The sequence below is a fragment of the Aphelocoma coerulescens genome, chromosome 1A, assembly GCF_041296385.1.
Source record: "Aphelocoma coerulescens isolate FSJ_1873_10779 chromosome 1A, UR_Acoe_1.0, whole genome shotgun sequence".
Lineage (NCBI taxonomy): Eukaryota > Metazoa > Chordata > Aves > Passeriformes > Corvidae > Aphelocoma > Aphelocoma coerulescens.
Genome location: NC_091014.1, coordinates 54,176,972 through 54,199,714, shown reverse-complemented (window position 1 = coordinate 54,199,714; position 22,743 = coordinate 54,176,972). Strand labels below are relative to the sequence as shown.

The window sequence follows — 22,743 nt, the reverse complement described above, 5'->3', positions numbered from 1 at the left end:
CTACTTTCTTATTATCCAAAGCCTAAATCTTTCCCAGGACATGTGCTCAGGTGGATGGATGTGATACACAATGTGAGAACCCTGGCAAGTATCTCCATGATCAATTCTAGTTCACAGCATAGCAAAGGAATTCAGTGTGTTACTGGGGTTTAATATCTAGCTGGCATGTTGGAATTACAGACTTTTAGTGCGTATCTGTATTATTTGAAACACTCCAGCAGTTGCAGGCTGTTCTCAGGTGTGTGGATATGCTGCTGCTTTGTTTCCATCTGCCAGAGCAGCTTCCAAAGGATGCACAGAGACCATCCACTGATCTCCCTGGCTCCGCGCCTTCTCTGAGGGACTGCCGAAGGTTAACTGAGCAGGACTGGCACTTGGTGGAACGAAGCCAGGAGGAGCTCGCAGCTCTCACTGGGTGGGAAGATGGGCTCAGCGAGCTGCGGTGCCTGGCACTGCTTGAAGCGGGAGGAATGCAGGGTGCTCAGCAGCATCAACAGAGCCCCGCTGGTGCTGGGAAGGCGCTCCAGAGGGAGGCGGGGGTGGCTAGAGCTTGAGCCTCGCCTGCCGCAGCAGGTTTTGGTGAGTGGCAGTGGTTCTGGACAAAATGGTTTTGTCAGAGGGAACCACAGTACAGGGTCGTGGACTCTGTGTCTGTCTCTGACCTACAGTTGTGAAGGGGCTGACTGTAATTATGGAACCTAGAAAAGTCAAGAAAACATCCCTCATCCGGCTGTCCCTTAGGATACATCAGGAAAACGCTGTCAGCCAGATCTGGGGGATGCTGAGTAGCCAGCTCAGTTATTACAAAGCCAACACAATGTTTCACTTCCTTTTTTGCTGCAGAGTAGTTTTGTGATTTACACCACAGCTTAGCTCAGCCACTCAGTGGGGAGACCGTACAAACCAGTCGGAGAATTTACTTTCCACTTGTTACAGTTCTGGGACCGTAGAGTGATAGAGTGAAACAGTGGAGTAGAAGAAAGAGGGTGCTACCCATGAAAAGGAGTGTAGAGCCCGTACAAACTAACTGGAGAGAATGGACTCTTACAGATTTGGAACTGGCAGCAATAAGCTCAGCAGCAGTGTGATGATTTGGTCTTCCCCAGAGGTAGCTGTTGGAGGTGAAAAGAATGCTAAGCCAAATAAAGAAGCCTTTAATAGTGTGCTTTCCCCATCTTGTCAAACCATCACGCTGAACATGCACACCAGCTCTCGTGACAATCCATCGCCGCGATGTTGTGGGTTCCTGAGATTGTATCACACTCTTCCTCCGCTTCTTCCAGGGCTTCCTGTGAAACGCTGCCTGTGACTCCAAGTGTCTTGATCTTCAAAGCTCTCCCTGGCCCTGAGCCTACCCTGGGAACCACCTACGTCCTACACGTACTCTGCTGCCACGGCTTATGCCCCTAGGACTGCTGAGAACTGCTTCTGCCTGGAGCAGCCTCTGTCTAAGCCTGAGAGGGATCCAGAAATGAGGTTGCCTAGTGGCTTTTAATCTAGCTGAATTTGAATTGAACTCAGGCCCAACTCTTTCCCCGAGCTGGGAAAGGGTGCTCGCCCCAGCATCCCGCCCTGCTCCCCGGGAAGCGCTGATCCCGGGGCCCGGGAGCTTCCGCGGCGTGCCCGGGCCCCGCCCCCGGGAGCCCCGCCCCGGGAGGCCCCGCCCGGCCCCGGGCTGGCGGCGGCGGCGTCGGTGGGAGCGGCCGCCCCGATGTCGGGTCCGCGGGGCGCCCTGCAAGCCTGGTGCCGCCGGCAGTGCGAGGGCTACCGCGGCGTGGAGATCCGCGACCTCAGCACCTCCTTCCGCGACGGACTGGCCTTCTGCGCCATCCTGCACCGCCACCGGCCCGACCTCCTGTGAGTGCAGGCCGCGCCTTGCCCGCCGCTCGGACGGGGCGCCGCGGGGCCCCGGCTGCCGCCCGCGGGCGCCGGTGGCGGAAGGAGCGGGGGGCGCGGAGGTTTGGGGCGCGGGACCACTGGGACCCCCCTTTCTGGAAGGGTTGGGCCGCCTGTGCCGCTCAGCAGCGATCCCGGGGGGTCACAGTGGGTTGGGGGGGCATGGAGGCGCCGTGGGAAGCGCCAGGCTCCAGGCTGGCTGGCAGGGAAGCTCCCTGAGCGTGGACATGAGAGGCTCAGAGAGCGGATGTGCCTCCGTTGTGCTGATCGGCTGGTAGGGAACGTGGTGAAGAAGATGCTGTAGAGAAATAGTTGGGTACTGGGGATGAAGGATTCTATATTCCCAGGCAGTGCTCGTAGCCAGGTTGGATGGTGCTCTGAGCAACCTGGTCTAGTGGAAGGTGTCCCTGCCCACGGCAGCAGGGTTGGAACCAGATGATCTTTCAGGTCCTGTCCAAGCCAAACCATTCTATCATTCTGTGTTTCAGCAAACGACCTTCTGACCTGGTCCTGCAGACCTGTCAAGGTCAGGATTAGCAGAAGTCGTATGATTTAAGGCTGGTGAGAGCATGGAGGTGGACAAATGGGAGCGGTGCCTATCAGAGAGGAGACATGGTGTTGGTATCTGGGTGCAGGGGTGTTTTGCCTCAGCAAGAGGTGAGCTTTCATACTTCAAGAGGACCAGAGGCCTGCCCTGCACAGGGACATTCCCAGCTGCCAGAGGCAGCCAGTCTGAAATCTGTAGAGGCCTGGACCAGATGGCTGCTTGCATTTGCTTCTAGCTTGTTTTCTGTGGATGCCACAGTGAAAGCAGGAGGTAGCAAATGCCAATAGGGGTGTTAAGCCTCTCTAGCCTCCCCCAACTTGGGTGTCTCTGAGGGGGAATGTGAGTTTCACGAGGCAGACACTGAGTTTGGGATTGCTTGGGGGCACAGTGTCAGGCTGGAGAAACTGGCTGAGCCGCTGGAAGGAATCTGCCCCGACCTGCTACTGTAACCCTGTGTGCCCCGATGGTGCTGGGAATCCATAGCCCATCTGCTCTAATCCTTGGTAGCCCTTGCAGTGCAGGTAGGCATCGCCCCACCTCGCTGTGCCTCCGGTGTGCACGCTCTCCTTTGCCCGCCCCTAAAGCCAAGAAGGGTGATGCGTCCCCTGTCGCCTTCTGCTCTGGGACTGGTGTTCTTCCTCTGAGGTTGCCCAAATTGACCAAATTCTCCTTTCTGAGCTGGCCCCAGGAAGGCCTTTTGCTGTGACAGCAACCTCTGTCAGGCAGAGGGTTGACTGTGACTCCACTGTGGAGCAGTGGTGTCCGTGAGAGGGCGAAACCAGCCTGTGTCCTTACAAGCTGAAGTGGAGCAGGTAGGCTGGAAACCAAGCTGCTGCCTGCAGTGTTTCAGGTGGTTGTCCCAAAACCCTCAGCATGGTGTTCTGGAATGACTGAGAGTGAGGTGTCTGCATCACTCTGGGTCTTGAAGGAGCTGTGTGGTCTTGTGTCCTGCAGCTCTTGGATGGTGTGGCTCGCTCTGACTAGCTAGAAAGGAGCCTCTGAAAATGCTCCCAGTTGCAAGGCTGCTGGATGGGAGGAGGCAAATTAAGGACAGGAACACTTGCAATTATTAATTTTTTTTGTAAATGGCACAGTAACTGGGAACTGAAAAGCAGAGGTTCGGCAAAAGCATATGATAAACACCACTAAAACCACCTGATGGTTTCCCATCAACCATATTTACCATCCCATTAAGCAGAGACTGCTGCTCTTAAGTTGTCAGTGGGCTTAAATCTGCTCCTGGCAGATGTCCTAACTACGTGCTTCACAGGTCCTCTGCACGAGCTGCGTTGTAGAGAGAGAGCCCAGGGCCTTACAAGGACATGGCATGTTGTAGAAGGATTTTCAGACGGCCGTCAGGAGAGTAGCATCATTTCATCTGATTCCAGCTTCTTCAGCCTGTCCCGATTTGGAAGTGGGAAGATTGGATCAGAGGCAGTAAATCTCCTGACGGCAGAGGAAAAGTGGTTGCCCTTCTTTTCTTCTAAAGTGCTTTCAGTCAGCCCAGTAATGGGACTTGGCAGGGATCTGTGAGTGCGTTTCTGACCTTGTGTGGTCTTCCTTTGTGCGGGGCTCTCCTGGCCCAGACCAGACAGCTGCGCTGCTCCCTGAAGTTCCTCTGCACTTGGCTGCTTCCCTGCTTCCTGCTGGCTTCCCCTGGGATTGCAGAGGGGAGGAATGGGCACATCCGTATGAGGGCTTAGCTGAAGCTCTTCTCTACCTGTGTGACACCCCTGCTGTGCCACCCTGATCCCCTGGGCATTGCTGCTGTGGTGGCTGTCAGCCTGTCCCAGTTTTCTGGCCCTGCCTGGATGCACCCCCATTGTGCTGCTGTGCTGGGAGGGGACACGCTGAGGAAGAGGCTATCGTGAAAGACCATATGGGTAAGTGAGACTGAGGACAGTCTTCCACGTGATTTGAACACAATCACCTTGGGATAAGGCAAATGGCATCGGAGGGAGGCTGCCCTGGAGAGCTTTGGAGCAACTCCTGCAGAGCTCTTGGAAGCACTATAGGTTTGAGCTTCTTGAAAGAAGTAGACTGGAACTCCTCAGTGTCTACTGAATCCAGCTAAAGGTGTCTTGAAGTGACCACCAAGAATGAGGTGCATACCTGTTGGACCTGTGTGTTGAACCATGAAGATGAAAATCCCTGACTCCACTGTTGTAGGTACTTCACTTGGCCTCGCTGTCCCAGTCAGGGAAACGGGAAACTTGCATTTAGCCTCTGACTGTGCTGCTGGCTGTGTGATCTGGAGATGAGACATTTAATCTCTTCTCTTCCCTTTTCAGTTAAGCTGGCAACATCCAGACCAACTTGACAGTGGACTGTGGGGATTAATGAGTTTGTTTGCTCAGTACTCTAGAAATCCGAAGCATGAAATTAGTGTTTACAAGGCATTTGCTGCAGCTTAGTGAAGCAAAAAGCATCTTTCAGCATCGCAAGCTGTACAGCCTCCCTGGAGCTCAGGGAGGGATCTTGGCATTCAGGGGTGAGAAGAATAAAGGAGTATGGCACATGCCTTTTGAGTTCTGGGAGAGATGGAGACTTGAGGAAAACAGGAGATGAGAGCAGTTTTAGAAATGCTGTTTTGTGTCCCTAGAGCCGTGGGTTTGGTTACAGGCAGGATCACAAATCTTGTTTGTTCCTTCCCATGTACTGCCTGCATTTCCATGACAAGACCTGGAAAGCTGAATGGCTTATTATGTGGCACTGCCTTAAAGTGCTCATGATTTATATTTGAGGAATCCAGGAATTTGCTCTGGTTTTAGCTGTACGGCACACCCTTCCCCCTTCCCTGGATCTGCTGTGCTCCCTGGCAGCTGCCCTAAACCCTGGAGTGTTTAGTGGCTCTGCATGTATCTAATTAGGTAAGTGCCTGGGATGTTATTTGCATAGAAATATTACTCCAGGATATGGTACAACGCTGGGGTTTGCTGAGTCAAGACAGTTTCCGCTGGGATAGCCAGAGTCTTGCCTGTTCTTACATCCAATCCCTTGGATGGATATGTTGGCAGGAGAGGAGCCTGAGCAGGGCTGGATGAAAGACTGCTGAGATCAGGGCGAGGAAATAATGTGACATGCAGCCACATGTCACAGAATTGCGAGATGGCAAGTTCTGGGCTCTGCAGAGGAGACAGTATAGAGGGGAAAGGGGTGTGTCTGGAGTGATTTTTCCCCATGCCTGAGTGGCCACGCTGCTTGCACATCGGTACTGGGAGCGTGCCTGGAGCCACAGGATGCCACGTGATGAAATGGCATATGGGAGTGCTCGTGTCAGGAGCAATGCAGGTCAGTGTGGTCCTGCTTGACTTGTCAGAGAGGGAGCTGGAAAATGCAGTGGAGAGGAACTGAATGAACCGATCCCTGGGGCCTTGTACTGATGGACTTCAACATCTCGGGTAAAGCTGAGAGTCTGCAGTCCTACATTAGTGAAAAAGAATCTTCTATTCCCTTGCTGCTTTCTAACCCCTCGTTACCTCTTGAGCTTCACGTCCTCTCTGCTGGCAACTGCTTTTCCTAATGGAGTTGCCTTGGCTTACTGAAACAGCTTTGGTTCGCTGGGGCAGAGTGGAATGGACATGATGTTTTGTCTGTCAGAAAATACTCTCCCAGCCCAGCCCACCAAGGAGTCTTCAAGCTTCCAGCTACACCACTCCCATATCCTGAAAGTGAAGGCATTCAAAATGAAGGTCATGAATGTTTAGAGGGCAGTTGATATATAACTTTGCTGTCATTGCTTCTCCCGTGTTCCAAGTTGGCATTTTCTTTAAAAGGGAAAAAAAAATACTGCAAGGTTAAAGGACTTCCCTAGGCAAAAACAAAACAAAAACTTAGGGAAGAAACATCTCCCAGTGGAGACTAGTTATAATTACAAAAATGGCAGTGGTTTTGACATCAAAGCAAAGGCTGCAGCTGAAACCTTTGCTCACCAGCATGTAGAGAGGGAAAAGATGTGGTATTTTGAGCAGTCTGAGCTCTGTACACATATTCACATGAGCTTTCAGGAAGGTAACAGAGCTGCACATCCAGCCCACCTTTCTGTGTGTGTGCTGCGTTTGCTCCCGCAGCAGCAAGCGGCTGCAGCTTCGTTCGTCGTGAGGAAATGGCACCAGCAGCCTCTTGCTTTTGAACGGAGGAAGTGTAATTTTATGGTGCTGTAGGTAGCCAGGAAAACCTTCCTGAGCTCATCACGGACTTCCTCTGCAGCTTTGGGAAAGCTGCTTGAGGGGCTCTGAGGAGGGGCTGGCTGCCCTGCCATGTGGTGCCGGGACAGGTCGTGTCAGTGTTACAGGAAAAGGCAATAAAATCCAAAGGGGAATGGAGGAAGGAGGTTCCTGTAGCCCCTCTCTGCAGGTGCGTGGTGCCATCTCTCCCAGTTCCTGCACACCACCTTTGGGGTGGAGGATTCATTCCCCTCTCTAATCTGAATTGTCCTTCTGTGTTGGTCTCACAAGCTTTGGCACCTCTCTGTGGTCCATTGGGGTGGCTTTGCTTGACCCTAGACCTCTCTGGACTGCGACCTCCCCTGTGAACCCAGGTAGCAGGCACACCAGGCTGCTGCATGAGGGGGTTTTTGTGTAACAAAGCTGAGATCCTTGGCAGGAAGGAGCTGTAAGCAGTGCAGTTTTCACACATTGTACCCACATGCACATGCAAAAGCCATAACTAACTCCTTCCTGCATTTCTCCCCCTCTGTTAAAAGCCTGCAGACTGCTTTAACTTTCTGCCCTCTGCTTCCCTGGTGAAGGCAGCTAATCAGTCCCTGTGGCCAAGTTGAACCCCCAAAGGACTCCAGGGGAGCAAGTGAAATGAGTTGGAACAAGTGAATCCCCTGGGCTGGAGACTGCTGGGGTTCCTCTGTGTGCCCTGAGCACCTTGCATTCAGCTCCAAAGGCTGCAGCCAAAGTCGGTTTGTTGTGCACTGTGAATGTTTGGGGGAAAACAAGGGCAGAAGTGCAGTTTAAGATCTTCTGTGTCACCCCAAATTCCTTGAGATGGTGCAGGGAGGTTTGTCTAAGGACCCTCATAGAGCCACCTGAGCTGTATCTGTCACTTCTTTCTCCTGAGGTGAGGGATCTGTATCCCCATCCTCCACTGTTGTGCCAGTGGCCTTGGAAAAGCTAGTCTGGGGTGATGTCATGCACTCTTTGGTGCAGCATGTGTGGTGCTAATTGAAACATGGCCCTGGTATTTCTGCAGCCTTTAATCTCAAGGGCAGAAGTGGGTAACGAGAGACAAGAATGACATTTTAATTTCCTGGTCACCACCCATTTGGGACTTGCTTTCTTTTTTTAATTGCAATTTCCCTTTGGTTTCCCTGTGCTGTTACAACCTGAAATCTGCTTTGCCAAGGTTTTGTTTGCCTAGGGTCTTATGTGTTGAGTTGTTGTAAGGTCGACTGTCCTGGGAATCTGCATGTGGTGGCATAGGGACACTTTTTCTCTGCACCTCATGTGGCTATTTTGTGCTTTCTCATTTCAGAGACTTTGATTCTCTCTCCAAGGATGACGTCTATGAGAATAATCGCTTGGTAAGTCCCCGTTCTGCAGTGCACAGAAGGAAGAAATGATGTGAGAATGACTTGATTGAGGTCATGTAGTGTGGGAGGAATTTGTGACAGTGCTGAGGGTATAAGAAAAATCTGTGTTTGTAAGTAACAGGTAACAGGCAGGAGCTCCTCTGGAAACAAGGGAATCTGAAACATCAGCTTCCAGCCTGGTTATCCTAATAGTTGCCAAGACAACATCTCAGGTGAAGATTTAAATGGTGCAACATCTTCTTGACCTCATTTGTTCCAGATTTGCAGGCAATGGAAGCAGGAAGCTAGTTTTGCTTCAGGCATAGGCAGAGAGGAAGGTCATGCTGGACCCTGGTCTGCAATATTCCTTTCCTGTTTGGCACAGCTGGAGCCAGTAGCAGAAGCAGGCAGTGGGGTATGGGGAGGTGCCCAGCCCGAGGGGCTAGTGGCAGGACAGAGCAGCAACAGCCTTGGTTTTTTTAAATGAGAGAAAGACCTCATTGCTGCAGGCTCCATCTGATAGTCTGTGGAAAGGCACGGCCCATCAGCTTCCCATGATGAGTTAAGCTGCATACGAATATCTTAAGGGCAGATGTTGAGGATGAGACCAGACTCTTCAGTGGGGCCCAGCAACAGGAGAAGGGGCAATGGGTACAAACTGAAATACAAGAATTCCTCAGCTGATTATGAGGAAAAACATTTTTTACTGTGAGGGTGACAGAGCACTGGACCAGGCTGTCCAGAGAGGAAGTGGAGTTTCTTGCTCTGGAGACACTCAAACCCCAGCTGGATGTGATTTTGTGTCACCTGCTTTTAGGTGAACCTGCTTTAGCAGGGGTTTGGACTAGATGACCTCCGAGGTCTCTTTCAACCCCAGCCATTCTGTGATTCTGTGATTTGGGATTTACAGGATCAGGGCTCTCCAGCTGTGTCCTGGCATGTCCTTTGCTAAACAGTTGGCCCCTTTCAGTCATTAGCAGCTTTTTCCATTCAAGACCCACACAATGGATATCTTGTCCTATTAGGGCCCTCTCAGGTGGGGTCTCTCCTCACTCCATGCTGCTTGCAGCCTTGTGTTCAGCAAGACTCAGTCCAGACAACTGGCTTAAAGCCAGGCTGAGCAGAGCAGGATGTCCACGGGGGGCACTTTTACACCCCTAGTTACTGCAAATATCCATTTTCTTTTGTTTCTCCATTCCTTTTCTTTGTATCTCACACCCTGCACAGCACCTCATGCCCCAGAGACTAGGCACCTCCACTCTTTACCCACACCCAGTACCTTTATCTGTGCACCTGGTACCTCACCATTCAGTGTCCAAACCACTCTCATCTCCTCCTGGCTTACTTCTCTTCCGTCCCTGCCATAGCTTTGCACCCCCCTCCCTGGGAGATCAATGTAGGTACACTGCCCTTGGCTCAGCAGAGGGATGGCCAGTGTGTAGACAGTAATCCACACATGCTGCTAAGTGGGAAACTCTCAAACAGCTTTTTCCCTCCTCCATTCCTTCTTTTTGGGGAGCTGTGTCTGCAGTTGGAGGAGGTGGGTGCTTCTTATCACAGTGTCCTCATTTCTGCTTGCTGAGACACAGCAAAGTACTGAAAGTACTGGCTTGTGCATGGCAGGGTGCTGGATATTGAGCCAGGACGGCTCTGTTGATTGTGGGAGGGGAAGGTGTGCCACCCCAGAGCATGAAAGGATGGGCAGTCAGTGTTTCTGTGGGGTGAGCACTTGGGGTGGCTGGGGACACTGCTGAGTAGAGCTCAGTGTCACTGGAAGTATGTGCCAGCCCTCACCCCTTAGTGGTGCCAGCCAAGGCTGTGCCAGGCTCTTGCGTGAGGGCCCTGCTGGTGTCCCCATGAGTTGAAAAAACACTGGGTGTTTTTTTCAGTGAAAACTTGAAGGGAACCTCGCTTCTGTTGCTACTTTTTTTAGTCAAGCAGCATGTCTGGAAGCCTCTGTCCATCAGGGATGCCATGCATCAGTTTTCTTTCCTAAATGCCTCTATGCTGTTCCTGCAGGCCTTTGAGTTGGCAGAGCGGGAGCTGGGCATCCCAGCCCTGCTAGATCCCAATGATATGGTCTCCATGAAAGTCCCCGACTGCCTCAGCATCATGACTTATGTGTCTCAGTACTACAACCATTTCAACAACCCCAGCCAAGGTGAGTGTCCTCCCACCCTTCTGGCTTCCAGTTTGGCCCTGTTTGAGTACAGGAAACCCAGCATCACCCTGTGCTTCCTCCTTCCTGTGGCAACTGGGGGCTGTGTGTGTTTGTGGGGAAGAGGAGAGGAGCAGGTAGCACCCGCCTCTCCTGCATCTTGCTGGTGCCCCTGAGGAAGGCCTGGAAGTGGGGTGAGGTTTCACAAGACGTGGGGAGTGATGTAACAGCTCAGGCTGTGGAAAAAGGAACGCCTTTCTCCTCCCTCTGCACTGCATTCCTGCCAGCTTGGGTTGGGCCACCACCCCTGGTGCTCACCAGAGCCCTTTGTGATTTGCTCTAGCCCACTAAAATAGGAGAAAGCTAGATAGGAGCCCGCCTACCACAGCTAATTTTTGTCACATAGGTACATGTAAAGTGACTGGAGGACAGAGAGAGTGGGGCCAGGGTGGAGTGTTTCAAATCAGCTCGTCTGTCCCTACAACTGCAGCCTGAGCTGAGTGCTCTGAGACAGCTCTTCCCAAGCATCCTTTGGCTGGATGGAGATGAGGGCTCCAGGTCTCCTGTTACACTCTGTAGCCTCAACATCAGATAAATCTCTTCCACTTGTACGTGCTTCTCCAGGGATGCTGGTCTCCCAGCCAAGGAGTCCCACTGGGGACTGGTGTGCGAGTTCCAGCCCTGACAGCAAGAGATGCTTCACAGACCTGCTGACAGCCTGGAAGCCCTGGGGCCCAGTGGGTCACAACAATACATCAGCAGCTACCCCAGCTGCTCTGGGCTTTGAGCGTTGCTTAGTGAGTCGATTACAAGGAAGCCAAGTAGCATTTGATGAGTAAATAAAATCACAGTGGGAGGCTGGTATCCCTGGGCCACAGAAGGGGATCCACAGCAGGCCACGCTCTCTGGCAGCCTCACAGCTGACCCATTATTAGATTGTGTTTGTCTCTTCCACCTAAAATAAGCACTGAAGTGTTGGGAGCGGCAGGTCTCATCCTATGTCACAAGGCTGGATGATTTTACTTTTTTTCCCCTCCCCTTCCCACACATGGGTGGTGTGAGTCACACTTCTCTCCATGCCTGATCCTCCTTCCCTCTTGCCTCCAGCCAGCGTCCCTCTGCCTATGAAGCGCCCAACTGTGGCCTCCTCTCCTCCTCTGCTGTCCCACAAGACCCCCGTGGCTGCAGCTGAGAGTCCTTCAGGACCACAGGTACCCAATTTCTTAATTCAAAGTCAGACTGAGGCAGTGGTACCCCCAGCACTGTGGGTGAGGAGATGGGAAAAAGCCTGTTACAGAGCCATGGATCACTGCAGGTGCCTGCCTGTGTATTTTAGGTGTGAGGGGTGTTTGAGATTTTGTTTCCTTGTGGGATCCAGCTGAGATAGTGGTTGTTGGACTGTAATTTGTCCATAGCAGGCAAGAGAGTGGGCAGATTGGTGCTGGATGGTTCCTTGAACCACCCAGGGTACAAACATTCTCCTTCCAATGTGGGGATAACCCTGTAGATGAGGGAAGAGCAGGAATGGGGACTAGAAGGGCAGAAAAGATGCCTTTTATTTCAGGTTTTAGCAGTTGTCTGGGATGGAACCTTTTCCAATGTCTCGCAGAACCCTGATGCACAGGGTGTAGATTAGTCCCTTCCACAGCCTTTCAGCTGTAGATAGGGCCAAGGCACCTTTTGGAGTGGCCCCTTCTAATTTGGGAAGAGGCAGCCTGCCTGTGCCTGGGCTTGAGGGCAGCTGTTCTGTGCATTGTCAGCCCCTGAGGTCAGCCCCTGAGCTGTGCCATGAGCCCTCAGCAAGGGGCCTTGCACAGGGAGCAGCTGCTCTGGAGAATCCATGGTCTGGGGAGCAGCTCGTGGCCCCATCCTGAGCCACGTGTGTGCTGTGTCCCAGGAGGATGCCCCCTCGGAGCCCTCGGAGCGGTCGCAGCGCAGCGCGCTCAGCAGCACCTGCGCAGCCTGCCAGCAGCACGTCCACCTGGTGCAGCGCTACCTGGCTGAGGGCAAGCTCTACCACCGCCAGTGCTTCAGGTATGTGGTGGCCAGGCCTGCTGGGGCGGCCTCTCTCCTCGGCAGGCTGGGGCGCTGTGGCCAGCTGCACCCCATCTTTGAGTGTCTGCATCCCTGGGCAGCATGGAACACGAACAACAATGCTTGAAAAGAGAGTGAAGATGTTCTGTTTTCCCGCCAGCCCCCTGTCCCAGAGGTCTGACTAGCCTGTTGTGTCCCTGTGCTCCATTCCTACCCTACTCCCTGCCTCCCTTGCTGACTCGTGCTTTCCCACTTCACTTACTTGGAATCCCAGCCTCTTGAGCTTCTCCCACCTCCATAAACAAGGATGCCCTGCCTCTTTACCACCTGCCTACCCAGGACCACCCCCCCTTCACCTTCCCACCTTCCAATGAGGTCTAAGCCGTGACATCATCCTACAGACCTCCTTCCACCTACAGTCCACATCCTCAACTGGATATACAGGCTTGCATGCTGCCTGGGTGGTGCTGAGCTCCCAGGGAGCATGTGGAGAGCTGCAGACTGTTAACAAACTCAGGAGTGAGGGTTTACATGTCAGCAGCTCTGTGGTTACTCCCTGAGTGCAGGTCCTTACCTGCAGCACCTGTGAAATCATTTCACTTTGCTTTCCCTGCTCTGATGATGAAAGAATGAGATCTCTCCCATGGGCCACAGGACAGGAGTTGGCCTCTGAGGACAGAAACATCGAGCCACTGGGAAGATGTGGGAGGCCTCATTCACCTGCCTAAGCCAATTGGGGATGTGCCGTAGAAACGGCATCGCAGGGGGGGAGCTGAGCTGGGGCCATTCAGGCTTCCCATCTGCAGCTGGGGCAAAAGCAGGAGTTTTTGAGTGCAGGTGCAGCATTCCCACTGTCCTCATGGGCCAGGAATAGGAGAGGGGTCATGTCTGCCATGTCACAGCTAATGGCCCTTCAGATTGAGCAAGGAGATCCCTGTAATTTTATCCCAAATGTTTTGCCTCCTGATTCTCTTCTTGTCTATTTCTGTTTTGTTTTTTTCCTCCTGTGCTGATTCATGGACAGTGTTTGGTCGGAAAAGTCCTGTGGCAGAGGTTCCCCTGGGCTGATGGAGTTAAACCCATCTGGAGTTAAACTGCTTTCTCCCCTTGTCAGAGCTTTTCACCGCTTCATTTTATCGTACCCCTTCTCTCTAGAGTCCCTATGTCCTCACACTTCTGCTCTCCATTTCTAAGGAAGTCCCAGTCAACTGGATGCCCAGAGCAGAATTCCTTGCCAAAATTATCTGCTGGTAGCGTAGGGCAGCCAGCTGCTGCAAGCACCAGGTATTCAGACAAGAAGGAACAAGCTTGGTTTTCATGGGAGTGCTTGATCAGCCCCTTGCCTTCGGCTGTCTTTCATGTCTGCTATCCACCTCCCTTCCCAGGTGGAGAAGGACTGACTTGGTTGCCAGTGCTTTGTATCACGCTTGCACCCGGAGGGCTTCATTAGGAAGCATTCAGAGGCTCAGTGGGGGAAGAGTGGATGATCCAAGATGTGGCAGACAATGAAGGACAGGGAAGCTATTAGCCCAATTTCAGAGAGTAAGAATGGCCCTGCTGCATAATGCCCTTGTCCTTCCAGCCAAATGCTGTGGCCCAGCTGGATGCCATGGTCAGCATCACTGAGGCTGAGCATGAGACCAGGCCAGGCTTGTGTGCTGCTTCTCCTGAATACTCTGGAAGCCTCTAATGTAGTAATTTCCTGAGTTGGATTTGATGTCAATTTATTTAATAATCAGAGCTGAGGGGGTTGTTTTACAAACAAATGTGCCTGGCAGTTCTTTAACCTGCCTGGACCATTAGCCCCCAGCCCCAGCAGCCCATAGCCTCCCTGTGCCAGTTCTGAACCAATTGCTTCCTAATTCCAGCTGATTTTCATAGTTTCATGTCTGTGAATGGTTGATCCCTCTCCCCATTCCAAGTCTGGAAACAACACCATATCCCGATACCAACTGTCACCCTTCCACATCTATTAAGTCCTTTCTGAGATGAAGGAAGAACCCAAAGGCATGCAGTATTTGAGTTGTGAACTTGCCATGGGTTCCTACAGTGGCCTGGTGACATTTCTCTACTTCTCTTCTTTCCTGAATGACTTCCCCAAGAGCACTCTAGGATTTAGGAGCAGGGTTGAGGACTAACTCCGTGTCCCTACAAGGGTCTTCCAGGTGTGTTACCTTCCGGGAAGGGTAGGATGGCATTCCCCATCTCATGGTGCTTTCTCTTCTCATTGGCAGGTGTAAGGAATGCTCCAGCACGCTGCTCCCAGGGTCATACAAGCCTGGGTCAGAAGCGGGGACTTTTGTCTGCACGCAGCATCGTGGTAAATTGGCCGTGAGCGGGAAGGCAGAGAGGAGGCCCAGCCCAGACCGACAGTCACCAGAGCTAAGAACTGAGACTGGGGCTGACAGCATAGGAGAGGATGCCATCCACACAGGAGCAGAGGTGGGGAAGGATGATGGTGACTCCCAGGAGAGCATGGCAGAGACCCCTGCACCTGCAGAGGGCCTCCCTGGCCCAGCAGAGAAGAACAGCACAGCCAGCAAAGCAGAGACACCGACACCCCCTGCTCACGCTGGCAGTGGGGCACCTGTCTCCCAAACTCCCCCCAGGCCTCCAATCCCCAGCAAGCCTGCAGGGCTCACCCAGGACAAAGCCAGCCCGCTGGATGGACGGCTCAGAGACTCACGTCCCACCCCTGCCCCAAGGAGGGCCACCGACGCGTCTGCCCTCTCCCCTCCAACCTCCCACCCTGTCCCCCGGCCCAGGTCCACTCTGCAGGGTGAGGGCAGCGAGTGTGGGCCCAGCATGGTGAACGGTAAGAGGGCACAGTGGTGGCAGGGGTTACCCTCCACATCCTCAGCGGCCAAGGTGGTTGGCTGCAGGTTGGATGAGTTCCCTTCCTTTTCTGAAGCCTGATGTTCCTATCTGCCTCCGAATAAATCTTGGGCTCAGACACCAGGCCTTTGCCAGCAATTGCCAGCCATCCCCGTAGCGAGGAGAGACGTACTAGCTTTCCTGCCTGTCCGCTCCCTTGTATTTCGCCAGAGCTCTTCAAAGGTTCCTGCCAGTGTGGAGGGAAGATGGAAGAGCTAGAGGAGTTTGCAGGTGTGGGGACAGAGGGGCATGTCAGTTCTCCAGGTGCAGCTCCCAGGTTGAAGAGGGGGTAAACAGGAAGAGGGGATGTTTGGAGTTAGCTGGCTGCATTGACTGTGGGAGAAATGCCATGAGGTCTTCAGTGAGTGAGAATAGCCACCTTCCTGTGAGAAGATATCTAAGAGGTGCCTCATGTTGGTTTAACCTCTTTCTTCATGTCCTTTTGGTATTGTGACAGTCTGACCCTGTGTCTTTCTAGGTCGGGTACCTGAACCCAGCCCCCCTGTCCCAAAACCTCGAGGGAGACCCTGCTCCTCTGATCGGTACGTCCCTCTGTTTGCAGATCACCTGAAAACTCCATAGAAAGGTGGGGCTATGAGGACAGCACACCTGTGGTCTTCTCTCCCACGTCCATCAGCTCCTGCTCTTAGGAGGACATAGGCTTTGACCAGGTCCCTTTTCTAATAGGTGCTAGCCCAGCATGGTCAGGCTGACAGTGTTCATCCATACCTCCCAGGGCATTTGTCTCTCAGAGTTTGTGAAGAGTTTGAGAGCTTTAGAAAGGTGTTTCTGAGGCACAGGCAAATTGCCAAATGCCTGCTGAAATGGCCCTGCTTGTGGGTGCTGAGAAGGGGACACTTGTCTGCCTTGTGGAGGGTTTGTCCTGGGGAAGGTGTTGGGCAGGGAAGACCAGCTATGCCCATAAAGCTCAACCTTTACCACTGCTTAGCAGATGGAAGCTGTAATATTCAGACACCAAAACACTGGGCCCAGCAGGCAAGTCAGGCAGGCTGTGCTTCCCTAAGGGTTGCTCACAGAGAGGGAGACACTGTGTCTGGGGAAGCCTAGGGCCATCCTTGGATGAGAAAGCTGCTTCTGCATGGGAAACGCCCTGCTCCATGCTTCCTTTCCCCCAAGGGCTAAGTCCCTCTCCAGTGCCTTGCCACCCCACCTTGTCTCTGCCACCTCAATTTCTCTTTCTCTCCTACCAGCGGTGGAGCTGCTGCAAGAGCCAAGGACCCACCATGGATGGCCTTAGTGCAAGCAGAGCCCAAGAAGAAGCCAGCACCCCCTCCTCCCCCAGGCAACAGCCATGATACTCCAAGCAGGACTTCAGAGGAGGAGGATGGGGACGAGGTGGGGAAAGCCAGGAGTGAAGAGAGCAGGTCTGATGCCACAGAGCCCAAACCGTACAACCCCTTTGAGGAAGATGATGGGGAGGAGGTGGAAAGTGCTGATGTCCAAAAGAGCACACCTGAGCAGGAGCAGAGTGAGACTGCTGCCAAGCCTCTCCACCCCTGGTACGGCATCACTCCCACCAGCAGTCCAAAGGCAAAGAAGCGGCCAGCTCCACGAGCCCCCAATGCTTCCCCGCTAGGTGAGCTTCCTCCTGCTCCTTTATCCTTCTTCTGCAGCCCCTGTGCGTCCCCATGGAGATTCCCCTTTCCCAGGCGCCTCTGCATCACCCTGGCAGGCCAGGCCTTTATGCAGTGATGGTTGCATTAGCCATGTCCTCTCTACCCACCGGAGCACAGCATTTGCAGGCAAGACTGCGCTGTCTCCTGTCTCCAGTGTACGCCACCCTCCCCTTCTCTCCTGGCTGTCCCTTCATTCCTCCCTGAGCTCTCCCTTTGCTTTGCAGCCCACCACCCCATCTCCAGGCTGTCACACTCTGAGCCATCATCCTCCACCCCGTCTCCAGCCCTCAGCCTCGAGAGCATCAACTCTGAGAATTCAGCCAAGGTGCTGGGAGACACCGATGAGGCCTCAGTGCCCAAAAGCTCCTCCGAGCCCACTGTGCACATGCCAACAGCCACCAAGACTTCCAGCGCCGATGCACCACTGGCCAGTGTCTCCTCCACTGAAAGCCCTGCTGTCCCAGCCAGCCTCTCCACCAACTCCTCCTTCTCCTCCTCCAGCGAGCTGGCCAGCCTCAGTGGGGAGACACAGCCCAGCACCATGCACACCAGCAGAAGCACCTCCACGGGCAGCCTAAAGACCAGCCCCAGCCGGCTGCCTCCCAAGCCTCCGGCTGGGGCTAGCCCTACACCCATCCTCTTGGCTTCAGATGGGGGTGCTGGGAGCCCCAAGACATCTTCCTCACCTAAACCACAGCTGAAGGTGAGATGATGACCTTCCTCCCATCCAGATCACAGGGCTTTTCTTCCCTGTCCATCACTCGGTCACAGGGGGAATGTGAGTCCAGGCTTGCTCCTTTGGTAGGTGTGGTGTGTGTGACCCCCTGAAAGCAAGCTTCAGGGCTGTGTTAAATGGTGGCTCTGCTTGTACTCTGCCTACTCCATGTGGTAGAGAAGAGGCAGGATGTCGTGTAGTCTGAGCAAATGGGAAGAGAACCACGAAGGAAAATATTTCACCATGCTTGTGAGAGAGAAGCAGGGAAACTGACGCTAAATAAGTAGCACGGCTGTTTTTTTGATTAGGTGTTTGTGGAGATGAGTGCTGTGTTCCTCCTTTAGGAGTGTGTGGGGCAGGACAAACCCTACTGCTGCCCTGTCTGCTCATCCCCACCTGTTGGGATCCCTTCCCTTCCCTGGATGCTCATATATCTGCTTTTGTCCACCCTCTCCAGTCCTCCTGCAAAGAGAACCCCTTCAATCGGAAGCCATCCCCTGCTGCCTCCCCCTCGGCAAAGAAACCTCCCAAGGGCTCCAAGCCTGTGCGTCCTCCTGCACCAGGCCACGGCTTCCCACTGATCAAACGCAAGGTAAAAGAGCCCTCGGGAGCAAGGAGGGAAAAGCCGGCTCTGTGCTATCCCCCAGGGCTGTAGCAGTCTGCAGGCACCCTGCTGATGGATGTGTGGGCAGGGATTGCAGCAGCTGGCTGTGGCTGGGGAGGAGGGCCTGTAGGCTACACCCTGTTCATGAAAGCACCATGGTCTTCCTTTGTTCCAGAGTGGGGTGGGGATTTCAGATCCACACTTAGATGGAATATTCTGTTGTCCCCCTGCCCTTGTTAGTGTTACCTTTGGGTTACCCCTGGAAACTGGAGTCTAGTGGTAATGAAAGTGTCTGATTTATGGTTTTGCAGGTGCAGACAGATCAGTATATCCCTGAGGAAGACATCTATGGGGAGATGGATGCCATTGAGCATCAGCTGGACGAGCTGGAGCACCGTGGGGTGGCCTTGGAGGAAAAACTTCGCAGTGCTGAGAATGGTATGTGGAGTAGGCTGTCTGTGGGTGTGGGGCAGGACTGATTCTGGGGCTGCCCTCTCTCCAGCAAGGAGATAGCAACAGTGACTTCCTCCCTGCTGATGCTGGGGTTGGAAGAGCACCAGAGGCTGTGCTGGCCTCCAAGATTGGTCACAACCATACCCTGAACATGGAGATGTCCCTAGAATGGAAACCGGTTGGAGAAGAGACAGGGTCTCTCTGAGACTCAGAAATAGGCTGAGGTTGGGTTGGCTTTAGCACAGTGCCCCTTCCCTGGCTGGGCAGAGCCAAGGCTGCTGCAGGGTGATGGGATCCACCAGGGCTGGGAATGGCTCTGAACTGTCCCTTTGCTTGGCAGACAACCCTGAGGACAGCCTGCTTGTGGACTGGTTCAAACTCATCCACGAGAAGCACATGCTGGTGCGCCACGAGTCGGAGCTCATCTACATGTAAGTGTGTGCAGGCGTGTGCAGAGGCACTGACACTCTCTTGGGGAACTCTTTCTCAGCCCTCCTGAAATAGTGCTTCCAGGGGAGATCCTGACAGGGCCTCCTCGCCTAGAAAAGGGAGAGAGTAAGGGCAAGCAAATCTGTCCAAATGCACTGAGAACTGACCCACAGCATGTCACCAGAGCCTCTGCAGCATCTACTCCAGGAAGGCCTTGAGCAGCCAGGGCTGGTCCTTACTGGTCCTTGCCTCCCTGGCTGTACAGGACAAGATCAGCATCTTGATGGTTCTTTCCAAGCTCACCCTGTACTTTGGGATAATGTTCTGCCTCTCCGGAGCCTTGCAGTTCTTCCCAACAGTTCCCCCTTCCTTTGCAGCTTCAAGCAGCAGAACCTGGAGCAGCGGCAGTCAGATGTGGAGTATGAACTGCGGTGCCTCCTCAACAAGCCAGGTAAAGCACCGCTCTGGCTGTGCTTACTCCTTTTTTCATAGAATCATAGAATATCCTGAGTTGGAAGGGACCCACAAGGATCATTTTTTCCCTGGGCATCATCTGCCCTCTTTCTAGGTGGGTCTCAGGTGAAGAGTGGCAGATCTGTAGGGATGCCAGTGCAACCAGCTGGCTTTAGAGTCTTTGTCCCATCTCAGTGCGTGTCCCAGCCTTGTGCAGGGACATCCTTCTTTTGTTCCCATGGAATGCCACATGCAGGGCTCTGTCCCCACAGCAGTGCTAGCCCAACCAGCCCTTCAATGTGCCAGGGTAGAAGGGATTGTGCTGGAGGTCCTTCAGCCATGTAATTGCCTGTCCTTTCTTGGGGTTTGGCTGGGTAGAGAAGGACTGGACCGAGGAGGACCGAGGGAGGGAGAAGGTGCTGATGCAGGAGCTGGTGACCATCATTGAGCAGAGGAATGCCATTGTGAATTGCCTGGATGAGGACCGGCAGAGGTGAGTGAGGAGTGAGGAGTGGGGTGGGCTGGGGGAGAAGGGAAAAGCATAGCCTGTCTGACTCAGTGCCACATGAGCGCCTTGTGGGGATGTCCCAAGATATCCATATTGCTCATGTCTTTCCCAGGCTTCCCAATCCTTGTCTCTTTGAATGCCTTGTGTGGGAAAGACAGGACAGCACGTGCAGCATGTGGGATTTATCTTGCTGGTTGCAAATGCTCACAAGACAGTGATGGATCTGCCCCTCTGTGGGTCTAAGTATGAGGCTCTCTAGCCTTAAACAATGCAGCAGCTGTTTTCAGGGCTGAATTCCTGACCTCTCTCCCATTCTTTCTTTCAGAGAAGAGGAGGAGGATAAAATGTTGGAAGCCATGATTAAAAGGAAAGGTAAGAAACAAATGGGAAGCTTTTTGGAGTGATGTTTTCACTGCTGACCCCAGTAAGGGGCAGCACGAGCCATTAGTGAAATTGTGTGCAGGAGAGATTGAATCTATTCTGTGTAGCCTGGGGAGACTTTCCTGTAGGGACAATAAAGTTAGAGGCACAGTTGTGCTGCACACCCGTTACCAGAGAAAGTGTGCATGCAGTAGAGGGCTTTGATTCATGGCTCTCACCCTTGCCCATTGTCGTGTGTCTGTACAACTACTGACATCCCACAGTAACAACTTCCCTTTGCAACCCCAGAATTTCACAAGGAAGCGGAGACTGAGAGCAAGAAGAAAGGCAAATTCAAGCCCATGAAGGTGCTTAAGCTGCTGGGCAACAAGCATGACTCCAAGAGCAAGTCACCCAAGGAGAAAAGCTAGAGCAGGGGAACACCAGCAGTGGGAGGGAACCCCGACTCGCCTCTCCCTGGCCCTGGCTCGCCTCTCCCCCTGCTCCCTCCCCAGGCACCGGAGCTGCCACCCCAGGGAGATGCCAGCCCTCAGCCCAGAGTGGGTGAGAATGACCAAAGCCCTCTCCTTCCCGAGGCTGTGGGGGAGCATGGCCATCCCCTCCATGAAGCCTTGTCAACGAGGTGGGGAGAAGATGGATTTGCTTTTCAGATATGTTACCCAATTGTCATTAACTGAGAACAAGCGAAGGAGTTTTGCATTTGTGGGAAAACTTGCACTAACTGCACCCTGTCCCTTCTCCCGCTCTAACTGTGACAGTTCCACGTGCCTCTGACTTCCGCCAGGAGGGGACTGGGCTTCCCTGTCCCTCCCTGCCTGCCCGCTCTTGTCCCTTTTCTCTCCCATTTTTAACTTCAGGAGAAAACTGACATTAGAATCAGGATCCTTTGGGTTTTACTGGCCTAAACTAAAAGGTTAAGAAAATACTCCTGCATCACCAGGCTCTAGAGCCATAGCCAAAAAAACAACTGGTGCCCTATTTATTTTGAGCTGTCCCCTCCCTCAAGTGCCAGGGGTGGGTGGGCTCCGTCCCAAGGCTGAGAGGACCCAAGGGGACAGCGTACAGCTGCTAGGACGTAGCTCACGTGCCCTACTCAGGAACCCCACTGCTGCTAAACACTGCTGACTCTGCTGCCTTCCTGGGGAGGGAGGACCTGTTCCTTTTCCAAGCAAGGGCAGAAAAGCTCAAGATTGACTCAGTGCCGGCAAGGGACACTAAAATTGTGTCCCTGCTCACCAGTGCCACCCTTGAGCGGCAGGGGAGAGAGGCACAGTCACAACTGACCTTCACCCAGCTTCATCTGTGTATACTTTGTAAGTGTGCAGATGTGACTGGTTATTTTTTACACCTCCTTTACTAGATGAATTCAAACCCATCCTAAAACTTTAAACCCCTTATTTTATTTGTCATGTGTGTGCGTGTGTATACATCAGAGGAGGGAATGGGGGGGGTGGTGTTCTTCCAACCATCCTTTCTTCCTTCCATTTTTGTTTCCTGCCTTCTCTTCCAAGATGACAAGTTATTTATTGAACTATTGGATCAGTCTAAATTAGAGTTTCATGGGTGTTTGGTTGGTCAGCTGTTCATCATGCCTTCTCATTAGCAAATTAGACATAACCAGCCCTGAGCCATCTGCTGCAGTCTCTTCTAAAAACCCAACTGGCTTTAGCCAAAATGCTCTCAGAGCAGTGCCTTGCAAGGTGGCTGGTGTAGCATTCTGGAGAGGGATCCTCATTTCCCAAAACCAGAGGGACCCGAGCCCCTCCTCAATCCCAGCGTGGCCCCCATGGCTGGGAGTTGGCCAGCTCAGCTCTGCGCTGGTAATGCCATCTCACCCCCACCATCGCGGGCTGATGAGCAGTGGTAGGGGAGAGGAGATCCCAAAGCACAACCCTTCTCCAAGGAGAAACAAATCTGCTTTAGAGCCTGCTGTCACATCACTATTGCCAAAGGCCATTGGGATCGCTGCAGCCTGACACCACTTGGCCCTGCGCCCAGTCAGAAGTTTGATTTGTAAATTATACTGTACTAACTCCATGACTTCCATTCACCTGAACAGAAATAAAAGAAACATTGGATTTAAAAAATTATTCTGGACTAGGTTTCTCGCTCCTTTTTGCACTCGTGCTGTCCCAGGGCCAGGGCATGCTGCCTGGCTTTGGAAAGTGGCTGAGAATTGCTAGGAAGCAGAGGATGGGATTTTAAGGAAATCGGAAACTGGACTTTATGCTGGGATTTGCACAGGAAAAGCAGGGCGTCATGCTTCAGCCTGCTGGAGGACAGAGGTGCAGGTATGTAGGAGGTGAGCAAACAGCCATTTCCAGTCTCTGTGGGAATAGAGTGGCTATTCTGCATACCATGCTTTCGGGAACCAAAAGATCACAGCAAGCCCACAGCAAAGAGCAGCAGGCACTGGGCTGAAATCCCCTGTCCCTGCTTGGCACAGCCCCTTGGAGCCCCTGCCCCATGGGACTGCTACCAGAGGTTTGCTGATGCTGCAGGTCGCAGTCACAGTGACCTGCAGCAATGCCAG

The 22,743-nt window shown here is 53.2% G+C and overlaps 1 protein-coding gene across 1 annotated transcript; it reads left to right on the top strand.

Moving 5' to 3' along the window:
* Window positions 1–1,672: 1,672 nt before the first annotated feature.
* On the top strand, window positions 1,673–22,300 carry MICALL1 (MICAL like 1). The gene is made up of 16 exons (XM_069002819.1): window positions 1,673–1,857; window positions 7,928–7,976; window positions 9,984–10,125; window positions 11,230–11,333; window positions 12,020–12,156; window positions 14,391–14,971; window positions 15,509–15,572; window positions 16,242–16,627; window positions 16,892–17,370; window positions 17,840–17,974; window positions 18,298–18,424; window positions 18,780–18,870; window positions 19,246–19,319; window positions 19,700–19,814; window positions 20,155–20,201; window positions 20,499–22,300. Exons 1-16 carry the CDS (start codon window positions 1,712–1,714, stop codon window positions 20,618–20,620), a joined length of 2,799 nt encoding a protein of 932 aa, XP_068858920.1. The 5' UTR covers window positions 1,673–1,711; the 3' UTR covers window positions 20,621–22,300.
* The last annotated feature ends 443 nt before the right edge of the window (window positions 22,301–22,743 follow it).